General features: G+C 38.5%; 1 protein-coding gene across 2 annotated transcripts in view; it reads right to left on the reverse strand.

Moving 5' to 3' along the window:
- Positions 1-24: 24 nt before the first annotated feature.
- The window catches only part of LOC132129492 (brefeldin A-inhibited guanine nucleotide-exchange protein 2-like), a 37,417-nt gene continuing 19,511 nt past the window's right edge, over positions 25-17,930 (reverse strand). The window contains exons 8-39 of one of the 2 annotated variants that reach the window (XM_059541116.1): positions 17,754-17,887; positions 17,228-17,361; positions 16,593-16,827; positions 16,280-16,373; positions 16,016-16,155; positions 15,363-15,471; positions 15,108-15,288; positions 14,915-15,026; positions 14,622-14,827; positions 14,449-14,533; positions 14,116-14,287; positions 13,869-14,020; positions 13,489-13,617; positions 13,237-13,395; positions 12,738-12,885; positions 12,525-12,621; positions 12,400-12,440; positions 9,777-9,946; positions 9,495-9,646; positions 7,145-7,317; positions 6,888-7,048; positions 6,675-6,805; positions 6,447-6,576; positions 6,079-6,214; positions 5,719-5,857; positions 5,311-5,368; positions 4,986-5,100; positions 4,177-4,316; positions 3,868-4,039; positions 3,631-3,769; positions 3,164-3,281; positions 25-1,513 (exon numbers count right to left, since the gene is read on the reverse strand). In XM_059541116.1, the coding sequence (XP_059397099.1) occupies positions 1,349-1,513; positions 3,164-3,281; positions 3,631-3,769; positions 3,868-4,039; positions 4,177-4,316; positions 4,986-5,100; positions 5,311-5,368; positions 5,719-5,857; positions 6,079-6,214; positions 6,447-6,576; positions 6,675-6,805; positions 6,888-7,048; positions 7,145-7,317; positions 9,495-9,646; positions 9,777-9,946; positions 12,400-12,440; positions 12,525-12,621; positions 12,738-12,885; positions 13,237-13,395; positions 13,489-13,617; positions 13,869-14,020; positions 14,116-14,287; positions 14,449-14,533; positions 14,622-14,827; positions 14,915-15,026; positions 15,108-15,288; positions 15,363-15,471; positions 16,016-16,155; positions 16,280-16,373; positions 16,593-16,827; positions 17,228-17,361; positions 17,754-17,887 (4,427 nt within the window). In that variant the 3' untranslated portion in view covers positions 25-1,348. Of the gene's footprint in view, positions 1,514-3,163; positions 3,282-3,630; positions 3,770-3,867; positions 4,040-4,176; positions 4,317-4,985; positions 5,101-5,310; positions 5,369-5,718; positions 5,858-6,078; positions 6,215-6,446; positions 6,577-6,674; positions 6,806-6,887; positions 7,049-7,144; positions 7,318-9,494; positions 9,647-9,776; positions 9,947-12,399; positions 12,441-12,524; positions 12,622-12,737; positions 12,886-13,236; positions 13,396-13,488; positions 13,618-13,868; positions 14,021-14,115; positions 14,288-14,448; positions 14,534-14,621; positions 14,828-14,914; positions 15,027-15,107; positions 15,289-15,362; positions 15,472-16,015; positions 16,156-16,273; positions 16,374-16,592; positions 16,828-17,227; positions 17,362-17,753; positions 17,888-17,930 lie in introns of both variants that reach the window. The other variant, XM_059541115.1, reaches the window with a different exon arrangement.

A 17,930-nucleotide genomic window follows, 5' to 3' on the forward strand; every position in this document is an offset into this window, starting at 1 on the left:
AAGAAACGTACAGGTAGGAGGAAATTCAATGGTTCAGAATTTCAAACTTTATTGATTACTTCACCAAATGCTTGTAAGATTACATCACAATATGTAGAGTTTAACATTATTCTGTATATTTTACATGAAAACTTTACACATTGTATTTCTTCATATACTATATATATTTATATTTCCCAGTTTCAAGGGAAGTAAAGTAGACATCCATAGTTGCAAGGGAAGGAATGCTTTTCAGAAAATATTTAAATGCACCTCAAGAATGAAATACATCCTTAATGAAAATGAATCGGGAGTTGAATCTACACTGGTAATACACTAGTAAAGTCATATGTTGCTGGGATCGAATGAAGATATACCTGGATTATACAGTACATTTGTATTCCTGTATTTCTTCCACTTCACTCGTTTTATGGTAATGACATCAGTGACTGGCATCCATGCTGTAAACCGATTCAGTCTCCAAATCAAGAGTGAACATCACTTGCAAAAATAAACTGTAAAAAAAAAAATCCAAGCAAACTTCTAATATCCATTAGATGTCTTTAGATTTCAATGATAAATATGAACCAAATAAAAAGAAAGAAAAGAATGAACAAACCCTTAAAAACAAACAAAACAAAAAAACAAACAAAAGAGCAAGATGGCATTTAAGGAATAGTAGTGTAGTAAAATAAACACCAAATGCTTTGAAAGCAACCGTTACATTCTTAGGAAAATTTGGGCTTTAGTGTGAACACACTGAAACCAAATTAAAAGTTAATGGTTTAATTGTATGATGAATCAATAAAGGACATTGATAATGGGCATTTTTGGACCTTAACAAATCATTAACAAATATGCCATTATTCACTGGCACAAGCTCTTTGCACACTGGGTGTCATTTTCAAGCTCTTAATAACAGGAGATGGTCTTATTTCTGTATGTTTATCTTGCTTCAGCCTTTTAAAACAGACAAAAATTTACAGATAGGACAAAAGCCAAAACAATTAAATCAACAGACGGTCAGAAACCAGATATACAGTAATACTGGTAATAAATTATTTTCGTAGCCATCCAGAAGAAAGTCAAAAAAATAAACAAATATGACTCATGACTCTTAACAACAGACAGATGACACAGCAGAAGAGTCACCCTGCTGAGTCACAGTGCTGTTCTCTCATAGGGGAGCGACTGATGGTAATGAGTCAGGACTGGCAGAGGAGAGTATGGGACAGACACGTAACCATTCTGTGTTCCTGTACAGTCCTTTAAATCACAACAGAGGCTTGTACACGCAGACCATCCATACCACTTCACCAGACCCGCTCTCTTCCCAGTTCGTCTTTGATTTTCCCAGTTCTGATCCACATTATGATGATGAAGGCTGAGCTTGGCCCAATTCAGGAGCGGCGATGTGGAAGACGAAGCCGATGCGAAGGAAAAATCGCCGCAAAACAGCACGAAGTTCTGGAATGAGGTCAAACTGCATCATCTCGCACAGATGGTGGTAGTAGCAGGAGGCATGAGGCTTGAACTGAAAAAAAGATGACAATGTTAGACATTCACGGGCTGACGCCATTTTATTTTATTTGAAATTTAATTTGATTGATTTGGATAGTAGTGTGTCTGTGTGTTTGAGGGGGGGGTGGCGTGTGCAACACTTTTTATGATGGATGGATGCACATTTTTTGGACTTCAAAATCTCTGCCACCATTGATGGCAATGAATTAGACAAATGAAAACATACAAATTAGAAATGCAAGACAATAAAGCTTGGAACAGCCAGGACATTTTTTAACACCAAGTTTGTCTGATAGAGGAAAGGCATACACCTAGAATGTCTTGAGAAAATCATGGGGTAATTTTCTTTTTTGGGTGAACTATCCCTTTAAATTTTTTCAGTTTGGGTTTAGCAGAGTGTCAATCTGGAGTGGAATGCCGCTGGGAGAACCTGATATTATCAGAACAGTGATGAATGGAAAAGTGTATTTTAGTTATGGACAGGGAAGATACCCAGGGCTGCTAGTAGTTTGTCTGCCTAATAGCGCAGTTCTCTTTTACATATAAAGGTCATCACACTGACAAGCTGGCATTTTAGCAGAGTGCTTCCTGTAATAAAAGCCTTAACTCAGACCCCTGAAGGATAAGATAGATATCCAAAACAAGTCTTTTCCTACAGGAAATAACACCCATTGGCTAATTATCAGACTCACCTGTATGGTTAATTAGGACACAATTTTTTTACAGTCTGTTTTTCCTGCTCTTACATGGAACATGCCAATATTTTACATTATAAAACTAAGATCTAGTAGCTGAACCCAGCTGGATGTCTACTTAAAGGTGACATATGAAAATCGGACTTTTCCAGGATTTAAGTGCTTATAATCAGGTCCCCGGTACATCTACCAACCAAGGAAACGTGAAAAACATTAACCCAGGAACTTTGTTTTGATAAGTTTTTTTCTGCAAGTGTCTGAGAAAACAAGCGCATCTGATTTTGTTCCCTTACTAATATTACCACCCCTTAATCTGTAAGTTCCCACTCACGGTGCTGTCATTTCAATCTTGCCAGTGACAAGGATGTACCAGCTCTAATGCCATGTCAAAATCGAGCAAAGCACGCTAACGGTTCTGTCTTTGGCTGCACACTGTTTGGAGTCCCAGCCTCAGAGGAGACAAGAGAGCAGATTTATTGATTTATTTACTGTATTTTGCTGCTGCCACACCGATCTAAAATAAACATACAATTTCTTTCCCAGCTGTTTACCGTCACAGACATAACCGACTGTTTTTGCAACTCGTGTGTTTTTAACGTAAACTTGTATGTGAATGAGAACTTAGTTACAAACAATAATTACAAACAATATGTCTTCTTTAATGTCCGACTCAGTATGAAAGGTAAAAAGTGTACCACTATCTTTATCCATCTAATCAGGGAACTCGGGTTAAATTGTAAAAAATAAACCTGTGTTGTCATGACCATTTTAGCTCAGTAAAAATGTAACACTGCACTTGTGTCCAAATATGTTGAATATTTCAAATGTAAAAATTAATATATTATTATTATAATAATAAAACACACACGTGGTAATTATGACATATTTATTGGCTGGTGAGAAAAAAAGTTAATTTTTGGCCCTGCATCTAATGCTCTGGTTCAGTGTTTGTTTCTGTATGTTATTACTTTGTCATCAGGCAGTCTGAGTGTCCGGGTGAGGAGCAGCAGCAGGAGGCTTGTCCAGGCTTCCCGGTGACTCTCTGAGGTAAGACTGATGAAGTAAGCCAGGGCTTCACTACACACCCTAAATCAAACACACACACACACACATATATCATTACTGTCCCAATACCTTCCCGTACAGCATATTTAAATCAGAGAACTTGACTTTTGTGACTCATCCCTCATCGTTTTACATAAAACAGTTCCTACTGGTTTTTTTTAAGAGTCATACAACTGATCGGATTATTACACATGCAGGGTTGAGTGCAGCACCTATATGAAATCATGCTCTTGATGTTACTATAAATGAAATAATCATACTAAAAAATAAAAATGAATCAACTCAGACTGTATTGTATAAAAGTAGCTGTCTTTGTGCTGATCTTGGTGAGCGGGCGTGATTGATGAATGAGGCAAACGGCTGCACTCACTGCAGCAGACGTGTCTGGATGTCTGGCCAGGAGTCTCGCAGCTGCGTGTCTGAGTACATGCGAAAGAGGATCCTCAGACTGCATGCCAGGCTGCTGGTCTCCTGCTTCAGAAGATTCGGTTTTGACTTCCCCTTAAAGCCTACATGCAAGAATAATAAAAGACACAATAAAAAAAGACAGTCTCCTATAAATGACAGCATTACCACAACCCAGACGAGGAAATAAGAGAGCACGGACCTGCTCTCCAGAGCGCTGTCCTCTGCTCATTGTTGGAGTTGAAGTCCTTGGCAAACCTGTGGGACTCAAGGAGGCAGTCAAGCAGTTTGAAGAGGTGCTGTGATGACAGCTGTCTGTACATGCCCTGATCGACCTCTGTCTCTCCCTCTTCCGCTTGCTCAAGTACATCTCGCTATTGGGAAACACACAGAGACAGAACAAAACACACTTAAGTTTAGCAGGCTGTAACTAAGCCATGGTATCAACACCATAAAGGACTGTTCACACATAAGAAAAAGATTAGTTTATGAAGTTTACTTTCAAACACACCTGAGCAGCGGCCATGTTCTCAGCATCCTCCCTCTTGCTGGTGGCCGGGTAGAATACAATGTTATCTATGGTCTGAATCAACTCCAACTGTACAACACACTTTATAAGAAGCCCTGCAAACAGCCTGTGGTCCGAGACCCCTAGATCGGAGTAAGAGAGTAACGTTAAAAGTAAAAGGACAGAGAACTCTGGACAGAAAAACGATGTGTAAAATGGCACGAAGGATTGGCAACAAGGTTGTCCAGTGTTGTTTTATTTCACATTCAGATCAGCCTCCCATTTATTTCTCAGTGACCAAAATCAATTCCTGGATATATTCCTTGGATATATATCACAGTAGAGAACAGAAGTCGGTCGTGATTTCCGTTTCATGCTGACTTTAAAAGAGGAAGAGGTCATATTGTTCAAAGAGATTGTGGCTGTTGGTGAAAACTCGAAATGATTATGTGGCTATGGCAGCTTATCACTTCTTTATCGCCGTCATGTCAGGACCTGATTCAAGTCCTGATTTATATTTGAATATATTTAAAAATGTAATTTATTAGTGATGTCAAAGCTGAAATTCCAGCAACCATTACTTCAGTCTTTAGTATCACACGATCTTTTCAGAAATCAGTCTAATATGCTGATTCACTGCTCAAGAAACATTTTGACATTAATGCTGAAAACAGCTGCTTCATATTTGTGGAATTGAGGATCCTTTAAATGCATGTAAAGTTCAAAACAACAGCATTTACAGTATGTGAAGTAGAAATCATTTGTGACCTTGTAAGTCTTCACTGTCACTTTTGCACTGCAGCTGTACGTACTGGTTTGGGATTTTCCTTTCCAGGTTTCATCACTGGCGGTGGACATCTGACTGTGTCCTCTCTCTGAAAGAGTCCTCTCAAAGCTACTCTGTGACTGAGAATCAACCTCAACATCCTAAAAAACACATAGACAAGCACACACATGCATGCATATGAAAACCAGAGCCTAATATGCAAATGTCTACTAAATGGCAAGCAAAGCAAATTAAGTGTTAGCAGAACGTAGGGCACAATGTATGTCAGAATAAGGGCTTATAGGTGCTTGATTGTGGCTTATTACTTGTGTGTGTATTCACAATATTGATTTATGTTACTGTGATCTCACCATGTGTTTCCCTTCTCCCACCTCCTCTTCCTGTCCAGCTGGTCGCCATGTCAGCAAGCTGTTAAGAGCAAAAGTCAGAACCAAACTAAGAGAGAATTTCATAAGTAGAGCTACAGGAGCCTCAACAGCCTGTTCAAACGCTCTCCGATTTCAATATCAGTGGTCACGTCAACACCTGTCAAGAGTTGGAATATGTCTGCGCGACAGATTTAGCTAGATAACACTAAAAAATTATCAAGTGTGATTACTTGAATTTATTCAGATTAATTAGCCTATCATGTAATTTATTTGAATGTTTTGTTGTATTTCATTTTTTAGAGATCGACTGACAACACTAATCAAAACACATCCAGACAGAAGGCCGTTAAGTGTCACTGAAACAGATGGTGGTGAGCAAGAGTATCATACGCATGAGGGCTGGTGGTCTGGAAGATATCCAGCATGCAGGCGCAGGTGACGTCCCACACCTCCAGACTGAACTTCTCCCCGTTCAGGATCACCAGGTTCTCCAGACAGTTTGTGCCTGACCTCGCCAGCTGCTCATTATCTGAGAACAGAGGCGGAGCTGTGAGTGTAACACACTAACACTTTCCCTGTATTATTTAAAACACTACCACCCACTGGGCCAATATGCTTCTCCAAATGTGACGTGTAGGTGTCACATTTCAAATGTCCATCTGGAATGAGGTACAGCAAGTAGCAGGGCACTGTCTTAAAATTCCTAAACTCTCCCTCAGGATTAGTGCAACAGCTTGAAGAAATCCTCACCTTGTTTCACACACCACTGCAGCTGTGCAAAAATATCCGCCAGCAGCACCTCGCTGAGAGGCTCGTAGAATTGTGTGAACACATCGCAGATAGCGTACAGGGCGTGGTTACATGTTGTTGTCATCCATTCGGTTTTCTTAAAAAGAAAAAACATGCGTGTAATGCATCCATCTTATTTTACCTTTTGGAAGATAATTCCTATCAATATGCAAGACTTCCGATTTATCAGCCACTGTGCTAGAAGAATAACAAAGTGCCTTGCACATTCAACATTCGAACAGTTTTTCTTCATTAAATTCAACAGACTTGAAATGAGCACTTCCCTGTGCTACTGCTCTTATAGTATTAAAGTTGTGATTAATACTCACTTCAGTTTGCTGCTCAGGGAGCTTCATGTTGTCAAATATTCGGAAGATGATCCGAAAGAGGTCATGCCACCAGTGCTTCTCAAAGGTGTGTCCGTAACTCTTCATGATCTCAAACATGACGGTCAGACCCCTGCATCACACAAACACTCTCCGAATAAGCTCCAAACATCCACATCGTTTCTTTGGATCAAAGTGAAGACCATAGCAGGGTTAGAGATGGGGACCCACCTGGTCCTGATGTCTAGTTTGCAGCGGTTGATGATGCAGGAAAGCTCAAACAGGATGGGGAACCAGCCTCGCACCCAAACACGGTCACCAGGGGCCACATTCATGTCATCACTAGTGTATTCCCTCAGTGCCTGGAAAAGGGAAAATGACTGAAATGTCATTTTTTGAAGCTCAGTCGTCATGGGTAACAAAAGCTGAGGTGACAGCGCTCACCTGCGGCCGGTCAGACACGTATTTAGCACAGTGGCGGATGAGCCGAATGGCCTCCATACTGGTGTCAGGAAATGCAGCATTACATACAAACTCTGACAAACATTTGACTGCATCCTGGAAAGAGTCGATGGCTGCGGCAAAATGCTGCTGAAATGTATTCACTGTGGAGGAAACAGAAAGGATTGACATGAGAATGATGTTTTGTGTTTTTAAATGTTTAAGATTGAAGTGTATAAAGTCTGTTTTCTGGTACTTACTAACAATGTGTCCTGTGGTTTGAAACGCGAGGTCCACAATGTTCTCATCACGATCTGATGCTGCTTGATGGAACACAGAGAAGATGTTCTTCCAGCCAGAGCGGATATTAGCAGCCTGGGAGTTCACCATCTGGGCCACACAACGTATCACCATGTCCCGGATAGTGGGCGACCTTCAGAATGGATGAAGAAGTTACTGCAGAAGAAACTGAAATGCATGGCTTAAAATGGCAAAATATGCAAAAATAATGACTTCAGGTAGGTTTCCTTGAATGCTTCACACATCAGAGAAACTGATAGTTCTGCCCCAAACTTGCTATTGAATTAGCTAATGTTGCATTGTCAGACTGATTGTGTCTTTCAAACTGAGTTTTGATGGCACCACAGAGCCAGAGTTAGGACTGCATAATTAATCAATATAAAACTGAAATCATACATGTATTTAAAAGGCAAAGGCTGCAATTTATTTAAATGAGTATATGTGCCGTGTAAGTTCTGCATGCAGGTTTTCCATCAAAATAAAAGTTTGATAGTTTAATGTTTAAAAATTACTTAAATATTAAATAATAGTAATTAAATATTAGTTTAGGTAACTAACATTTTTCTTAAATATACATTTTCACAGTGAAATATTACAATAATAATAATAATAATAATAATATTATATATAAAGTTTTTATTTAGTAATTTTTCTATATTTATTTAGTAATAATATTATTTTATAATGTATTGATATATAAAAGGACAACATTTTTGGCAAATTGTAATAAAAATTGGCAATCACAGCAAACCTGTAATTTTTTTTAAATTGCATTTTAAAAATCACAATCTAAATTTTAAGATTAAGGGATAAGAAACACTTTACCTCTGAAAATTAGCGATGCACCTGGTCGAAAAACGAAACTGCTTTGTAATAATTATTTATTGTTTTATTGAATAATACAAAGTAATTTTGAGACATTTTAAATTTAACTCACCAATTTTAATTATACTGAATAATAATAATAATAAAAAACAAGCCAATAAAATACACACTTTTATTGAAATTAACAATAAAATTGGACAGAAAATATATTAAATATAAATATATTATTTTAATTCAGAATCAGATACAGAGGGCTTTTTTTGTGACTAATTATCCAAATAATGTATAGTCCTACAAAGCTATTATTATTATATATATATATATTATCAGAGCTATGTGAGCAGAGCATAGCTGGGAGCAGACTATGGAGGTAAATCAGTAGCTAAACTTGAGAGGTTGAAGATCTGAATGTGAGAACTTGTCATATTAATATTTGTATTTGTAAGTTAAAATTTACACTCACAGCTCTGATGTGAAGAGTTGAATCTTTCAATTTGCACACACAGACAATGATCAAAACACCCGTGTTTTGAATTGGAAGTTGTAGATTAATAGTCACAAATGTGTAGAATGACATTCACACAAAGAAAATGACATACACACAAGTTTACGACATATTTACTTTTGCACTTTACTTCAGTTTCGCTGCACAACGTCAAGTCGGCACTTACAACCTCTCAGATCTGGAAGTACAAGGTCAAATCCTAGCGCTCTGACTTTTGCTACTCTTTTTGCGGTATTCTGTTGCAAAACTCACTTGTGTACTTGTATATGCAGATGTGAGAGAGCAGAGCTGGGGGCGGGGCTTTGGTGCGAATGAGAACATTTTATTGGTCGATGCCCGACCAATGAACAACGCCAATTGTTTTCACTGAATATCCTTAGCTTTGACAGGATTTTAAGACACTGCATTCATTTTGCCATTCAGGTATTATCTAGTAGACAAATAATGCAACATATTTGATCATTGTCTGTGTGTGCAAATTGAAAGATTCAACTCTTCACATCAGAGCCATGAGTGTAAATTTTAACTTACAAATACAAATATTAATATGACAAGTTCTCACATTCAGATCTTCAACCTCTCGAGTTTTGCTACTGATTTACCTTTATAGCAGACTTTGTTTTTCTGAGCATGAGCGCTACATGAGTGGAGAGTTCACATGTGCAGTGAGCAACTCAACAGAAAGCACATTCATAGAGTGGAATATTGAGTGGAGCGTCACACCGCGCAGTGATGACACGCTAGGAGGAGAGTGAAACCTGCACACTGAACACTGCTGGGAGGTGTGGTGGGCTGTTTATTTACAGATCATATTTTCCACTTTTTTTTCTCTTTCGGCCTAAAAACTGAAAATGCCATTTTTGGCCAACTTCTGAAAATTGCACACTCCACCAGTAATAACATGTTTCATCATGTCGCAGCAATTTGCCTCATTACTTTGGCTTTTCTATCATTCACATTTCTAACTTTCCTCTCCTCACCTGTTCTTCTTCATGATGTGTTCAAATGGCCTTAAAAAGTCCTTCTGGAAGCGGAAATTGGCCAGTTCTCCTTTCTCCAGAAACTTCATAGAAAGTTGTCTCAGGGAGTCCACAGCAAAGATGGCCACATCCACATTAGGATTACAACCCACCTGCCAAACCAGACATAAAACACAATCAGACAACTGTTTTACTGATTATCAAATCTAGAGAAAGACATTCACAACAAATATTCACAGAGCAGCAGTAAATATGACTGCACATTTAGGTAAGGCTACAGACCTTGTTGAAGTGATCTCCGATGACCTGCCAAATGCGTGACCACTGCAAACGGATGCGATTCATGTTGTAGTAGGAGATCTCCACTATCTTCTGAAGACTGAACATGCGCGGCTGGTGAGCAGAGGCCAGCTCGTCCATGGACACCGCACAGAGCCAACGCACAAAGTCCACTGGAGATAGAGCAGAGTTTACAATTAACACAAATCTCAGTGACATTTTTGCCCCCAGATACAATTTCTACATGTTCACTTTCTACTGGCAGAACACATTTGTTAAGAACAGAGTATGTGTGTGCAGCAAATGTAAAGTAAAACACCGTGGGTTGGAATGAGTCAGTTTGTGACCGAACAATTCAATAGCATGTACAAAAGGTCAACATGAAATTAAACAATTTTTACTTCAGAAATCTCTATAGCAGTCATCAAACATCTGTTTTCAGAAAAGAACTAAACCAAAGCCCCTCCTTCAAAAACCTATAATCTAGCACAGTTGTATTATATGCTGAATGTAAAATAAACTATTTCTGTCCAAAAAAGAAGAATTTCAGAAGCAATTCTGACTGAACAACCCCACCCCTTGTGAATCACTTCCTTATGATATAATGGACCAAATGAATGAATAGACTATGAGAGAAACCCAAGCTATGGTGAAAAGGAAAATAGCATGGACGCCCACTTACACAATAAAAACATAAAACTGAACTGATTTTCCATTACTCAAGGAGCTAAAGATATGTTAAGAATGCAGCTGTTCCTGTTCGTTTCTTGGTAAATACAACGAAAACTGACTTGAGTTAACATGAGCATAATTACAAGTATATTTTTCCACATAATCAACCCACACATATTCTCTCAAACAGGGTTGGGTTATTAACTTGCTACACGTAGCGATGCAAATAACCTAGCTACACTTCTCAGTAGCGTGACAGCAGCTCAATTGTTTTCAAAATAGTGTTGCTTCCCAGTAAAAAGCAATTTTTTTTCCAATGAGTAATGATGTAGCGTGACGCAAACTTGTATTTCACATTGTATAGTGCATAAATATGGACTACAACGATTTGATTTGTGAAACATGTAAACTTTCATCCTTGTAGTAGCAGTAGTCCTTATTTATCAACACGACTGCTTCAAAATAACAACTACAAAGTGAACCACGTTACAATCAAATCACTCTATATCAAACCCCTAGCATTTTTTCTCTCATTTGCAGCATTGGGGAACATTCATCACCTTAGGGATGTAACAATTAACCGTGAGCCGGTTGAAAATCGATTCAAATATGTGACGATTCAAATCGGTTGAAATGCTAAACAAATCGCGATACAACTGGAGTAGGAGTTTATATGAACATATCTCTGAGTTGAACTCAGACTATCTTTTTTTTTTTTTTCATCTTTTCTCTGAGTGATCTCATAAGAGCAGCTGTTTTACAGTGTCTGCTGTTAGTACAGTTTCACAAAACTTAAGTCAGATCTGTTTTTGCTTCAAATTTCGAAATTAGTCTAATTTAGATTAAAAATTACTCATGCTGCATCTTTGTTTGGATCATGATTAGAATCCAGTGTTTGCCAGTGTTTAAATGGAAAGATCACAGACAAAGCCTTAGTTTGTTCATATTAAGAGATTTCTTTTATTTGTGTAACTTGTTTGATTTGGGGTTTGTTTTAAAATGTCAATTAAGTTTTGTTACGTTTCAATTTCACAAAGAAACGTGCAGCAACAGCCTAATAAAACGACAGCTTTTTATTTACCGTATAATGTCTTCAATCTCATTTTGTAAAAAAAATAAAAATTAAAAATACGTGAGAAAATCAAATCGTGAGGTTGAGTTAATTGTTATATCCTTAAATACCATGTTTTCAAATGAAATTAGAGCATTTTAAATAAATGTCAATTTATTTGTTCAAACTTGTCCTGTCATATCCTGTAGCTAATTGAGACCCTCATTGATTTCGTGCTAGATAAATACTGCTGTAATAACTATCAATTAAAGATTAGGTGTCAGTATGATTTAAAATAAATGCATAATCTTATTCAGCAAGAATGCATTACACTGATCAAAAGTGACAAAATTTCTATTTAATATAAATGCTGTCCTTTTGAAAGTGCTATCAATCGAAAAATCCTAAACAAATGCATCCTAGTTTACAGTACAACTGTTTTCAAAACTGAGAATAATAAATGTTTCTTGAGCAGCAAATCATCATTAGAATGATTTCTGAAGAATCATGTGACACTGAAGAGGATTCTAAAAATTCAGCTTTGACAGAGGAATAAATTACATTTTAAATTATACTAATAGGAAATGTATTTTAAATTGTAACAATATTTCATAATATTGCAATTTTACATTTTTTGAATATATAAAGATTTAGTGAGTATAAGTATATTTTTTTATATATATATATATATATATATATATATATATATATATATATATATATATATATATATATATATATATATATATATATATATATATATATATATATATATATATATATATACAAAATTCACCAACCATTAATTCTTTTAAACAGTAGTGTATATATTTAAAATATACTGCCCCCTTAAAAAAAAATCAATACTAATGTTGTTACATTAAAACAAAACAAATACCCTACCAATTGCATTTCCATCAAGCCTGGTGGATCCAGTGAAGATTCTGGCACACAAAACAGAGACGGAAGGTCAGACGAGGAAACATAAACAGCAATGTTTGTATGTTCGTATTGTGATTTCAGTGCACCTGTCCACAGCCACCACAACACTCTGAGAGCTCGTCTCCCCCACGGACTCCTGGATATGAGCCATCTGACGCTTGTCTGGACCTCCAACCAGAGTACCTGCAGGAGACCAATGATATTGTTTTGCTTCCATAAGAACATCATCCACACACACCAATAAACAGACTGAACACTTCGGCCCCATCCATGAGCTCTTAACTTTAGTTGTGACTTACCTAAGCTGAGGGGCATGAATTCCTCTCCCCCTGATGGGAAGCCCTTTATGCTGCCTCCCTGGTCCCGGACCACACTGGAGATATAACGCGTCTTCACCCCTGTCCCAATCAACTGGGCCAACTCCAGCTGACTGATACACCTCAGAATCTAAACAAAGAGCAGGCAGATGTGTAGAGGCTGGAAACAAACTTTAGCAGATCAGTAGTTTTGGAGGAGAGCAGGGGTTTAGTTACAGTTAGTTGCGTGACTTTGCAGGATTTAACAAAATGACCTGAATGACCTGCTGTCCTGGGGTGAGTGTGAAAGTGTTCAGCCCAGTTTTCTATTTTGTATTCTACATTTTTGGAGCAAATTCTGCTGATTTGTTCACTAAAGATTAAATTGTCTAGCTGGATAAAAAAAAATTATTTTGCAGGAGTGGATTTGGAGTAATTGGAGCACACTTTGAAGAGATTGTGGACACTATGCTCAACTCCATTTGCACACTCTGATTCCCACCTCATGCCAGGAGTTGCCCAAGTAGTTTCCATCGGTGTGGGCGACCATGATGAGAGTCTTTATGGTGTCAATGTTCTTCTGCTTCATCTCTGTGATACTTGAGCTGGCAGTGAGCAGTGTAAACCGGGCCAAGGCCTGGATATAGGCATCTCTCTCCAACTGCAAAGAGAGTGAAATAGAAAAGAAAATAAGACCAGAAAGAGCTAAATTAAATGGTATGATTTGCCATATGAAAAGTGTAGAAACACAAACCTGCATGTTGAAGATGCAAGCGATCCTGATAGCACATCGGATCCCCTCCAGACAAAGAGACGCCACGTCCTGATCATCACAATCCTGGAGTCCTACACTGAACGCCGCCAAAAGAGGAGTCCAGGCCAGCTGTTTTACATAGATCAAAACGCATAAACATACATACTGAGAAATGAACACACACAAAACATACTTTCAGAGTTCAACTTCCTTTTGACCTTTTTGTAGACTGATGTGTGAAACCACATCCTGGAACAGTATCAGATCCTACCTACTCCATGAACTGCTCATGATCCTTTTGACCTAGCAATGACTTTCTGTTCCAGTACTCAATGGCATAGAGCTGTTAAGACGTGTTTTTATTGGACATGTGGCAGTACCTTGAACATTGGCCGGACGTGCTCTAGGTGAGTGGCACTGAAGAAGGGAGCCTGAGCGTGACTTACTGCCTCCATCAGAGCTTTAGCCGTTTTGGCCATCTGCTCCATCTCCATGTTATACAGCAGCCTTCTCTGCTTCTCATTGGGTACATCTAACAGGAAGACAAATAGCTCGCTTCAGCCTTCAACAGGGTTTTATTCAATTCCATCAAAGGAAATGACAGGTATTTTGTTGAGCGGCTCTTACTCTGTTTACTGGATTTGGGAGTGATGGAGTATTCTTTGCTCTCTTTCATTGCAATCTTCTTGCCTGCAATTTCATCGTAGATGGAGGACAGATACTCCATGGGCAGGTCTTTACTGTCATTAATACCACGGTTCATTTTTATGTACTGCTCCTTCGTCATCTTGTTCTTCACCTGAAGAGAAAACAAAAACAAAACGAGATTTTGAAATTTTGATGTTTGCAAGAGTGTGGTTTTGCATTTGGCAAGGTTCTGGTTAGTTGCCAAGGTGTCTTAGCAAGCACAAAGCAAAGGGAGAGAAGGGAGACCGTGAGTAAACAATAACTAGTCTTTACCTGTGGACTGTGCAGGTCGGTGGTTAACATGATGATGGAGTAGGCCAGAACATAAGCCGTGTCTGCGCTGGCAAACAGAGTCTGCCTACAGAACAACAGACAGGTTAGTGCAAACAAAAACCCCAGCAGGCTTAAAAAATATAAAACTCTTCCACACAGACTGCAAAACTCACCCCTGATTGCACTCCAGGTAGCGGGCGGCAAACTTCTCCATGAGCCTGTCGATTTTCTGGGCTTCACCCGGAAGCCTGAAGCCTTCCAGGAAGGCACGGAGAGCTGACACAAAGTCTTTGCCACAAAAGTCCAGCTGGTCCACGTAGCTGTACATCACCTCTTTATTAAACTTCACATTCTCTCCTAGAAACTCGCCAACTTGAGTCTGATCACATGACACAGCACAGCCTAAGTAGTACAAAATGTCTCTGTCCACTAATTTATCCATGTCTGAAAACAAGCACGAACTTACCGTGTCCAGTCGCTCCTCCTGTTGCAGGAACTGTGCGATGTCCTCCGGTGAGGTGCCCAGCATGCCTTGCTCCTGCAGGTATTGCAATCCTCTTTTTGGTTTCTTGTTAAATCTTTAAGAGACATAGAAATGGTCAAAGAAAAAATATCACAAAAGAACCTAAAGTAACAAAAAAAAAAAAAAGTCAGCTTACAGCTCAATGCCATGCTCGATGATCTCTTTCTGATGTTTGATGACCTCGTACTGCTCGGGGTGATCCGGATGAACTCCGGAAGACACAGTGGAGTCCAGAGAGCTCACACTATCTCTGCGAGAGGAAAGATGCTCCTGGAGCTTCCCATCCGCACTGTCGCCCTCTGCTGGACGCTCCTGACCTGCAGAACAACACAGTCTAGACTTCTAGAATTCTGATGATGCAGACGATTAAAACACCTCAGTGCTGTCTTACCAAGGTTGGCCTGCAGATTGGGGTTGACGTACATGTCTCTGCTCCATTCCACCATGCACTTCAAAATGGATACCAGACACTCCAGCCCTTTTTTTCTCAAACTCAGCTCCTGCAAATGAATCATTAACTGATTAACACTGAATTAATTACTACAAAGCAACAGTGAATCATGCGCTAGCTTTTACTTGAGAGTTTTGTGCTGTTCTAGAATTATTTTTAAAATGTAGTATTGTGGCATTGCTAATATTGTTGGCTCCTTATGAATAATAACTTCTAAAAAAAATAAAAAATACAATTTCTTTTAATATTTTTTTACCACATTTTAAGTAATTTCTAAATAAATCATCTGTTTAAATAATCTAAATTATATGACATACTGTGATATCAATAAAATGCAACCGGTTTTTACAAGAGATATTTGTACTCTTCTGGTTCATTTCTAAAATGGTTTTCTGGCACTGCTAATATTGTTGGTCTATTTTTAATGATTAATTACTTGTGTTGATATTTGTACCTTATTTAAATGGTTTCAGATCAAAGAATCCTCTAAATAAAATCGACATTTATGGCATATGCTGTATTATGCACATTTAAATGATTACCATGTCATGTAAAGCATACTAATGTTGTAGTTCAAACATGATGATAGCTACCTGTAATGGAGTCATGCCCAGCTCCTGTCCACTCCTTCCCTGCGCGATTTTAGACAGGTCATTTACCAGCCGCTCAAAAATGTTGGCAGCGTTGAGATCACAGTCATAGTTCACGTAAATGTCCACCACACATTGTGCATCTGTGAGAAGAGCAGCAGGCGGATTCACAAATGGGTTTGACATTTAAACCAATAATGTGTGAGACATGTGTGTGTATGTGTGCATGTTGTGTGCAAGTGTACACTGAGGTGCACCAACCCGCACATATTCGTGTTAGAGTCTGAATGACCATCCACTTGTGCTCAAAGGAGCTGGATGACGTCTCCAGGATCGTCAGAAAGATCTCCCTGAAGAACACCTAAAGGAAAAGAGACAAAAAAAAGAGGAAATTAAAATTATATTTTAGTTCTGTAAAAAAAATATATATATTTTTTTTTAAACAATTTATGTCTGTAAAGCTAATTTCATACATTTAAGCACAAGTTTTAAGATTACAGGTTTTAAAGATCATGCAAAATAAATTTAGTCAAGTGTCTACAGCCTGACAGCGTGTCTGAACATCTGATTTTTTTTTTACCTCAATCTGCATCTTAAGGTGCACTTTGAAGTGAGAGAGCAGGGTGAGGAAGATGGCAAGAGACAGCTCGAACACTTCAGGCACAGAGGAGACCCCGTTTTTGGAGAGCGCCACACACAGGTACTGTTTGATGGCGTTTACAAACATCTCATGGGTTCGGAACACAGGTCCAGCTCCCTGCAGCACTGACAGCAACAGCTGCAGGGAAACCACCTTAGAGCGCAACTCATGGGATCTGGAAGAGAGGGGATGGAAAAATGACAGCAGCATGAAACTGAATACTTTGAGTCTTGGACGAGTCTTAACTTTTATAAAGAATATGTTTTTGGGTTTGAGACTTTAGTCTTTGCAACTTTAGGGGTCTTATCTATTCACAAACAGTTTGTAACGCTCCAAAGAGAAAGGAAAAATTGAAATTGCATCATATGACCCCCTTTAATTTAAATTTGTTCTAAAGGGACTATAAATGGTGGAAACGGAGCACTCAGACCTCCAACAGCAACATCTCAGTTTTTATGATCACACTACAGACAGGATTTGTCATTTACTGGTTTATCGCGTAAAAATACTTACTTGACTGATTTCTCATGTAATATTCCATCTACTGTAAATAAATCTCCTCTCCAGGTTCTTACTTTGGGTCGGGTGGTCCATCAGCCAGGGGCTTCATGGAAAGCTTGCAGAGGGAGCGGAACACGAGGAAGGCGTCTTTCTGTAGGATGTGTGAAAAGCGGGCAGCTGTCTGACTGCCCTGAATGCTTTCTGCATCCTGTTCGGGAAACAAACAAAATAACAGTTAGACCACAATTAAAAAGGCTTTCTGGACAATGTCTTTACACACTTATGTTTAAACGTTTGGCATCTGTGAGATTTGTTAATGTTTTTGAAGTCTTTTCTTTTTGTTATTATTATTTTTAATAACAACATTGAAAACAGTTGGACTGCTTAATCATTTTCTGAAAACCGTGATACATTTTTCAGTATTTTTTGATCAATAGAAAGTCCACAAGAACAGCATTTAATGTCTTTACCGTCACTTTTGCTCAATTTGATCACTTTACGGAGCTGAATAAGAGTATTAGAAAAAAAGAAAAAGAAAAACGACTGACCCCACGCTTTTGAACGGTCCTGTATGTCTTATTAAACAAATGAAAAACACACCAGAATGTCTGTGGAGGACTCTGAGCCACGGTCATCCACCATTCCATTCATCTGCTGTGTGTCGACTCGAACAACAGGGGTTTGGTTTCCCGATTTGAACACTTTGGTTTCTGAGTCAGAATGTTGATCTAAGCCTGTGGTAGAAACAGATGCAGGAGTGACTACTACGTCACAGCT

This window comes from Carassius carassius, chromosome 46 (assembly GCF_963082965.1).
Source record: "Carassius carassius chromosome 46, fCarCar2.1, whole genome shotgun sequence".
NCBI classification, from domain to species: domain Eukaryota; kingdom Metazoa; phylum Chordata; class Actinopteri; order Cypriniformes; family Cyprinidae; genus Carassius; species Carassius carassius.